Source organism: Cryptomeria japonica, chromosome 7, assembly GCF_030272615.1.
Source record: "Cryptomeria japonica chromosome 7, Sugi_1.0, whole genome shotgun sequence".
Lineage (NCBI taxonomy): Eukaryota > Viridiplantae > Streptophyta > Pinopsida > Cupressales > Cupressaceae > Cryptomeria > Cryptomeria japonica.
Window position 1 is genome coordinate 377,353,170 of NC_081411.1, and position 9,526 is coordinate 377,362,695.

A 9,526-nucleotide genomic window follows, 5' to 3' on the forward strand; every position below is an offset into this window, starting at 1 on the left:
GCCAAATTTTCTAGAGATAAACTATGCTAATGAGACTTGGAGGTGATCGTGTCATGAGATTTCACCCAAAAATATGTCACATATAAACTTGTCATTACATAAAATCATTCTAATAGAAGTTGGCTAAAAACATAAGGTATAAGAGCATCCTATGGAATTTTAAAAATTATAATATTACTAAATATTTTTAAACATTGTTATTTAATTACTATATTGAGCTCTATATATATATATAATACTATACCAACACAAAACTATTGATATGCACAACAAATATACAAATTATTTTTTTGAAAATTAAGAACCTCTTAAGAAACAAAATCAAATACACCTTTTGTAAATCATGCATATTTTGACCAAACATACAAAACTTAGAAACCACTTTTCCCCTTCCAAACTGTAAATTTATGTATCAAAATTCAAAAAACACATCAATATATATCCCATAACCATTCAAAATACCTTTCTTCCTTAAAATAAACATAATCTATAATATAACTTACTATGTACTTCTTTCTTAATTTATAAAAAAAGAAAGCGTCTTTTGTAATTTATATACTCACCCGCCTGTACTTCTTTCTTAATTTATAAAAAAAGAAAGTGTCTTTTGTAATTTATATACTCACCCACCTGTAAGCTAACATTATTTTTGTACTTGTTTGTGGTTGCTAACATGTCAATGCAAACATAATTAAAGCGGTTTGATTCACTAGAATTAAGGGACTAGAGTGAAGTTTAAAAGGAAAAAATAAATAAATGGATTTCATGATTTATTACTATTTCTAGATTTCAACTATGGTCCTAAATACTCCATTACATTTTGATGTCATAACTACCTTAGAACTGTGTTAAATGGTTCTCACTTATTTCAATTATGAATGTTAACTTTATATGGTGGGATGGAAGCATCGTCCCCATTATCACAAAGGTCGTTGTCTAGAGATGTCTTTTGAAAGTGGTAAGCTCTAACTAATTCTTGTTGGAACTTAAAGAAATAAAAAGCTCACTATCATTATTATGATCATGTTGCTATTTTGAGATGTCTTTTTTAAATGGTTAGAGTAAAATGATACCTATTTGATAGATAAATATGACCATATGATTTTTTTATGGTGTTAATAAATAATAAGGGTATAGTTTTAAATAATAAATATGTAGATTATTATTAATATTTTATTTAATAAAAAGTTAGATTGTCAAAATAATATAATTAATATAATAAATTATTTATAAATTTTATAAAAATGTTTAAATATTAAGATACTTTGAATAGAAATAACATCATAATTTAATAGAATTATATAAAAACATCTAATATCTAATTTCGAAATTGAATTAGTGTAACATAAAATAGACTAAGTATATGGTTTAGTTTGGACAATGTGATGAGATTTGTCTAGAGACAAATAAAGATCAGAATCCTATTTTTTTTTCAATTCTCTTGATCAAATTATCTTTTTTTTTCCGAGATGACACTCAATTGATTTAAAATGTCATCCATCTATTTCTTGATGTCTGTGCTAGCTTGTAAGGTATCATTCAAAAAATTAGCAAGATTCAAAACCTAACAAAAAGTTAGATAAAAGAGGTATGATGTTGTTGGAAAACAATGCTAAAGATTTTTGCTTACATATGAGAAATTTTTTTGTTTAACATCATGATCCAAAGATGACATGACATTAAATGTTGAACCTTACCAATGTAGACTTTTAGATAAGTTTCATGGGGTAAGCAATTTGTAGCTCAAAAGGGAGATGGATTGTCATAAGGACTAGGAATGACTACAAAATCTAAATAAATGTTAGTGGTTTCTTTTTAGCAAAATAGACAACACAATTGAAAGAAGCAAAGGTGATCACTAATAGGTAGTAAAAAATGGATAAATTTACAAGCTAGGAATTACGTTTGTGCAACAACATTTAATTTCAAAAAAATTTGATATGATTAAACCATTTGATGGAAAAGAATAAGCATCTCCATTTAGCATTTAATTTCTCATAAATAGTAAATGAAATGGCTACATGTATACAATTCTCAAGTTGGGAAATGGGTGATGCTGCACCCAATAGATTTTCATTAATCTTTAAAAAATTACATCTCACGTGAATAAAAAGCTTAATTTGTAGATAAGAAAGAATATAAAATTGAAAAATATATTTTTTTAATTGAACATTAGATAGGTTGAATTCAATTTTAATACTATGATAATTCTCCTAATTCATTTAAGAAAGGTTTCATATTCAATACATCTTTCTTTAAGATGCATTTTCCTCTTAATTATTTGATAGGAGAAAGTAGTTTATGATCTAATTAAACTACTTTGTTCCACCACATTAAAGTTGAGAATCTCAAACCATTCCTAACCAAATAGTCTTTGCTAGCACAAAAGAGGTGATAACACGTACCATCTATTCCAATACTATTCATTTGTTCTAAAGCCTAAATCTAAAAGAATTTTATTTTTCATAATAAAGTGTAAGAACAATGAATCATTACTTTATGAGAGGAGCATATATTTGAACTTTCAAAAATTTACTTTTATTTGTGTTTAAAATTGAATGGAAAACAAGTGCTCATTTCTCCTACATAAATATATCATAATAACTAATTAGGTCTAGAAAATATCTATTTTAATTGAAGAAAGATTAGGCATTCATTTGATTTGACTAGGTGGAGGCTTAAGTTTATTATGATAAAAGATTTGAAACTAAAATCTGGATAATTTTTTTTAATATTTTAAATTAGGTTACATTGTAAAGTTTGGATTCAACTCTATTGTTTGATCTTGTCTAAATGGTATGACTAGGTCTTCTACTAGTACAATCCTCTTAAACATGTAAATATCTTCACTTTTGTGCCTATATTTTGAGTTTGATAATTCTTCATAACATGAAGCTTATCGTGATGGTAGTTTAAGGCCCTATTAAAGAAAAGAGTTTACATATTGCCAAGTAGACTATTCAAATGCATAATCTAGTATAACTAATACATTAGTAGATTAAGGTAATGCATGAATGTGTAAGTCTAGCTTTCAAAATGTTCTTGAATCAAATGTTGTTATGTTATTCTTGAACTAGTTTAAGAATAGTTTAAAATGATTTAGGAGATGTCCCTAAATACATTATCACAACCATTAATTTGAACTAATTGATTGTGGGTTAGCAAATTAATAACTAATTTTGCTAAAACAATATTTTCTAAGCAATGAAACAATTACAAATAATTCTTACTAAATATCATATGAGATAATCCCAAACAAAATCATACCATAAATATATTCCTTTATTATCAAACATATAAGACATACTATAATTAAAATGATAATTATAAAAAATAGCAAATAATTAATGAATATTAAATATAAATCTTCTCATACATTATTAAATTATCCCAAATGTTGAACACAAGTAATTTTGTGATCTATCATTTTTTTCTCCTCTAAATCTCTATTATCCTACGATAGATCCCATATAATGATCCAAAATACTGATGCAAAATAAAATGTATAATTGAATTCAACTACATGTATTCAATAATTGGTCGATAGGCTTCCCGTGTGAGAAAGCTTGTGATCGAAAAAGTTGTCTCACGTCGAAGAAGTCATCTCACGTCAAAAACAAGTCTCACTCACTAAAAATAGGTTCTTGGTTACCATTAAACTGCAAGGTAATTTGTTAGTTTATAGTTGCCATCAATTGAAATTGGATATCCGAATCAAATTGGATTTCCTTATTCATAAGTGATCATAAATATCAACTCGCAACCAATAATTTCATTCAAACAACTGCAAAAATCTAATTAATCTTCGGTTATAGAGAGATTGGTGTTGGTTTATAGGATTAATAAGATTTTTGCAGCTATTTGAATGAAATTATTGGTTAGAGTTAAAATTTATGATCACTTGTGAATAAGGAAATCCAATTTGATTCGGAGATCCAATTTCAATTGATGGCAACTAAAAACCAACAAATTACCTTGCAGTTTAATGGTAACCAAGAACTTGTTTTTAGTGAGTGAGACTTGTTTTTGACGTGAAATGACTTTTTTGACATGAGACAACTTTTCTCGATCACATGCTTTCTCACAGGGGAAGCCTATCGACTAATTATAGAATACATGTAGTTGAATTCAATTATACATTTTATTTTGCGTCAATATTTTGGATTATTATATGGGATCTATCATAGGATAATAGAGAGTTAGAGGAGAAAAAATGATGGATCACAAAATCACTTATGTTCAACATTGAGATAATTTATTAATGTATGAGAAGATTTATATTTAATATTCATTAATTATTTGTTATTTTTTACAGTGGTTAGTAATATTTTTCCTCTAAACCCTGTCCATTTTCCTATCGACAAAATTCTTGCACCTATTAACGATGTAAGTGTGTGTGTGTGGAGGTTCAAACCTTGTGAGTATGGCAGCCCAACAAAGGTCTTCACAAAGTAGTTTTAGCCATCCGATATGGAGGCACGAGCCAATAGCTTGAAAACTCTTCGACTAAGAGCCAAGGATTGAGGAGCATCTATTCTACTGAATTCACCCAGGGCACAATCCCGACCTCCTCTCTTATGATGTCGAAACCTTGCACTTAACAAGACTTGATCTTTGGTGGGCTCATTTAGAATCATTCAACTTCTCTAATAGACCAAAAATCCCTTGACTAAATCATTACATTTAAAAATAAAAACTTAAACACAATTATATAACCATCAAATTTTAGCCATTGGCTTAATAAATTCTGTTAAGGAAGAAAGCTAAAACACACCTGGCCGAAGTCCAAAAGTTTTGAATATGTCAGCGATAATATAGCTTTAACTCGTTTAGTTAGGCAATACCCAATTGAAAGTCGAGAACACGCACTATATCATTCTTGGACCTGTCGATTCGATTAAAATATAAGTGAAAAAAAAGCACAAATAAAATATTTGTTTCTAACTTTATAGAAAGAGCGCGTGGGCCACCACCGAAAAACGAATACCGAGCAAGATCCCTTGCCGTCATGCAAAGACTGTCGGGAAATCCAATTCCACAGAATTAGTACATACTTCTGCTCAATTAAATTAAGGCTTGGTAAATGACATAGGAAATCTAATGTCATATCAAATTACAGAGAGCTGAATTGGGCTCTATTGCTGTTGATAACAAAAGGCGGGAGGCTGGATTCAAAAGCCGGAATTGAAAGAACATGGCGAATTTGAAGGGCGGAATGCTTCTGCGGCTCATAGAGCATATGAACAGCAGTGTTAAGGCGGCAGGTGAATTCCGTTCCTCGCTTCTGCAGGTCGTTGATATTGTTCCGGTGGATTTGGAAGCAAACGATCTCTGGCCCAAACATGGATTTTATGTTAAAGTTTCGGATTCGACCCATGCAACATATCTTTCTCTTGCAGAGGAACACAACGAGCTGGTGCTCAGCAATAAGCTCCAGCTGGGACAGTTTATTTATGTGGAGAGATTTGAACCTGGTTCTCCTGTTCCAATCCTCACAGGCATTAGGCCGCTTCAGGGCAGGCACCCCCTGATTGGGAGCCCACAGGATGTTGTCAGTCTTCATGACCATAAGCGGCTGGACATGGCCACGGAGCCTGCGCTTAAATTCAATCCCATTTCTGGAGAAAGAGAAGGTTTGTTACAGAGGCGCAGTTTGTGGGCGCCTTCTTCCAAGAGATTATATGAGGTTGGGTCTGCAGGGAAAGATTATTTCAAATCCATTTCTTTCCCCAAGGTTGCCAAGACCTCTGCTGTAAGCGGCTTTTCAAAGTTTTTAAGCAGGAACGGGAAGGGAATTCCGGAATCACAATCACAGAGAACCCATTTTTCGGAATCTTCTGTAGGTACATTCATCATTGGGTGAACGAATTCAGTACTTGTTTTCGTTTTGTCGGTAGGATTTTGAGAAATTTGATGTGGGTTTTTATGTTTTGGTTGCCCTGTTGCAGGACCAAGTCAGCAGATGCGTTCAGCATGAGGAGTCCGAAGGACTGATCAGCAATGGTGAGCTTGATAAGGATGCTTCAGATTGCATGGAAAGCATAGCCGTGAGTAATTCATGCATTTCTCTACCGGAAAGACTTGCTGAGATTGGAAAGGTATGACGATGGTCTTTTTTTGAGGCTCATAAGGTTTTAATTACTGCATATTGGCACAAGTATATGAAGAGGAATTCGCATTAGACAAATAATTTTAGGGTTTACTGGGACGCAGGGGAAGCTTCAATTTTAGCGATATGCCAAATCAAACTCTTTCATTTAAGGAAATAGCAAACAGTAGGATTCAGTACCTTCAATTGCGTGATAGGAGGGTTTAGGGAAATAAATGGGATTCAGGAATTGATTAATTTCACCCAATGAGGAAATTCATGCTTTACTATTCAAGGATAATAGGGAAAACATTGGGTAAATGAAGATGGCAGCTTAATGAGAGTCTCCAGTAGCCAGGGTAGTATCCTATAGCTCAAAATGTATTGTGACATGCATGGTTAGGGATATAAAGCTTAATAGTTCAAAGAAAATATCCGATAGACTGGTTTATGGATTTATTTGGCAGATTTTTCCATGTATAATGGTTTGACTATCTAACTTGTTTATGATTAGTACTGATGGTGTTGCAATCTTGATTGCTTTCTATTTCATTTGCTATGATTATTTTGGTTATTTTGTTTATTTTCTTTCACCATACTTTACTGATCACAAATTTTAGAGAAGATAACGCAAACACTGGACAAAACAATTCATCCAATAATAGGTTTGTGGATCTATGATGTTTCAACTATCTTAGGTTCATCAATTTTGTTTGGATGCTATTCCACTCGTTCCTGAGTGTCTTCTGTAAGTTTTGTTTTTGTTTGGTTTCTTTTCTTTCACCCCCATTTTACTCTATTTGGTTGATCCTCTCAACCTTTTTGCGAGATTCTTATGATATTTTACTGGCCAACACAACTACTGTAGGAGGGAATGAGTGGCTGCAAAGAACCGCCTATGTATTGCATCAAATGAGGGCACCCATCTCATATTTTAGCTGCATTTATATGATAGCATCCATTGTCTGCATAGGCCAAGCTATCAATCAGCGTGTCCATGGCACAGTCAATCTGTCCATTTGTTTTAAACATGTGACCCAGAGTCAAGAGAGGAGTGGTTTGCAGGCAAACTTTCAAGTGAACAATCTCTCTGACTATCTTATTATTTTCAATTTGTATGTTTCAACTAGAAAATATGGTGTGGGTATTAGTGGAGATTAGACCCTAGGGTTTCTTTTATTTGTTCAGAATTCTTATGGAGTGAATACTGCAGGAAGCTTCACAGAGGCGTGAGGAAGCTTATTTGGTTGCAATGGAAGCACTACAGGAGGCATCTGCTATGGAGACTATTGTTAGGATCGTAAGGTGTGTATCAACTAAAATATGCACCCGACTCTGAAATTTTTATATTGGTTGCTATATGATTCTTATATGGGCCTTCAGCCAGACCTCGTTGCAATAGAAACATATGTCAATTACCAATGAAATACAGCTAGCATCAGATTTTGATACTGAAAGGCAACCAGTATTAGAGATAATACTGAACTTCTGGCTATAAACGATATTATTGCTATGTATAATAATTTAATTATTCAGAGCAGTAATATAATTTAATTGAAAAAAAAGCCTTTCACGCCAGGATATTTTAAAAATTGAGCATTATTTTGACGTGTGTGGAGCTCCATGGACTGTATAGGAGACTTTAATTTCTTCATTTACATCTCTAGGAGGCAAGACCTATGTAGCCACAGTTTTCTGGGTAACACAGAGTGTATTAACTATTAAATAAACTGGATAGCATCTAGACACCTTCTGAAAGAGTTCCATTTTTTAATACTGAAACACTGTTTCTTTTTGTCGACTTGTATTTCATCTGGAATATATATCTTTAGGTTGTAAATTGTAATGATATTTGTGCACTTCATGTCTATTTTCTGAAAAAATGTTTGTGCAGAGATCGCTGAAGTCTTTCTGAATCCATTGCAGGGAACTTGCTGAACTCTGTTCCTCAGCAAAACCTGAAGATCCCGAGGCTTCTCTTGAAAGGTTTATTACTTTGCACCAGGAAGTATCTCAGTTTGTTGTCAATATGGATACATGGAATAAACCTGTACCTCCTCATGGAAGTGAGACTTCAGATATCAAAGGAAACAACATAATTGGGTACTTTGAGAAGTGTGGATCCACAGCTGCATCAATTGAAACATCTTTATTAAATAATCTCAAAAAGTCCCCTGCTAAATCTGATTTAAAACATGATTCAGCTGCTGAAGAATCACCATTGAGAAGACTTAAAAGCATTCTCAAGAAACTATCTCAAGATGCAAATAAAAGATCAAAAGGAGGTCTCTTCTCTAGGGGTTCAGTCTCTTCTTCTGGTACAACGAAATTAGGTAAGTCCATGTCCTTTACTCCTAGTGGGATAGCCTCTATGATGACATCCATAGGAGGTAAAGGTAACAATGACAACCAAATTCCCAAAAGATGTGCTGATGTGAATTCGGATTCAAACACATTGAGATCAACAAACTTGTCAAATCAAAATTTCAACTGCAAAAACCCAATAGTATCAGAATTGCAGCTTGCCAATGCACCTGGATTGAGGAGGAATAATGACCTGCTTCACCAAATGAATCTAGCAAAGCAGGTTAAAGTTGAAGCAGAAAACTGGTTTACAGAATTCTTGGAGAAATCCTTTGATATGGGTTGGAAAAATCTTAGGTCATCAGAAAATGCAAAGAAAACTAGAGGAGTTTGCAATGGGACTCCAAGATGCAGTTTCAGCAGGCATACTTTACTAAACAAAGTCATCGAGTGGGTGGAGCAGTCAAATAGCAGCAATAGGTGGTTAAACCCAGAGGCAGTAGAGGTAGTAAAAAAATTGAAAGGAAGTTTAAAAAACGTGTAGTGTTCATTGCTTTGCATGAAGCTTGGTCAAAGAGAAAAGAGCCTCGAAATAAAATATACCACTGTGATTTTTGAGTTGCAGTATACGGGAAAAGTAACAGTTTTTGAGTTGCAGTAAAGAGGAAAATTAACAGCAACTTTGATTTTCTACTTGGAACCACGAAATAGCTTTTTGGCCGATTTGGTTCTAAAGCTGGAAAGGTGGTGAGATCATTGGGTAAGCATACTGCAGATTAAGCTTTGTATAAAAATGTTGGAATTCAAATTTGACATTGTAAAACATTACAGATAAGATGTTGGAATATTATTGGAGAGTAACTTAACTTCATCCTCATTAGTTGACTCAATTTCCAGTCTCTTTTATGCCAAACTGTCAAAAATTCATCTTTTGGTCGATTTTTTAAGTTGACAAGCACAAAATTTAATGGATTCATAGCATAATTTATCTATAACTAAAAATTCAAATAGATGACATTAGAATAATTGAGAATTCGAGATTACGCTGATTGAGGATTAGAGGCCATAACACAGTTGTTTCCATAGATTTATTAAAGTGTTTTCCTCTGGCAATCCCAAAGATCACGCCCAAAA

At 32.9% G+C, this 9,526-nt stretch overlaps 1 protein-coding gene across 1 annotated transcript; it reads left to right on the forward strand.

The window, feature by feature from the left end:
- Window positions 1-4,986: 4,986 nt before the first annotated feature.
- LOC131030107 (uncharacterized) lies at window positions 4,987-9,269 on the forward strand. Its single transcript, XM_057960794.2, has 4 exons — window positions 4,987-5,839; window positions 5,949-6,098; window positions 7,302-7,393; window positions 8,015-9,269. The coding sequence occupies exons 1-4, from the start codon at window positions 5,195-5,197 to the stop codon at window positions 8,934-8,936; spliced, it is 1,809 nt and encodes a 602-aa protein (XP_057816777.2). The 5' UTR covers window positions 4,987-5,194; the 3' UTR covers window positions 8,937-9,269.
- Window positions 9,270-9,526: the final 257 nt, after the last annotated feature.

Excerpts from the sequence above, each read along its gene's own strand:
- LOC131030107 (XM_057960794.2), top strand. The coding sequence starts at position 5,195 with ATGGCGAATTTGAAGGGCGGAATGCTTCTGCGGCTCATAGAGCATATG. Across the intron at positions 5,840-5,948 it reads CCCATTTTTCGGAATCTTCT|GACCAAGTCAGCAGATGCGT; the intron begins GTAGGTACATTC and ends GCCCTGTTGCAG. Across the intron at positions 7,394-8,014 it reads ACTATTGTTAGGATCGTAAG|GGAACTTGCTGAACTCTGTT; the intron begins GTGTGTATCAAC and ends AATCCATTGCAG.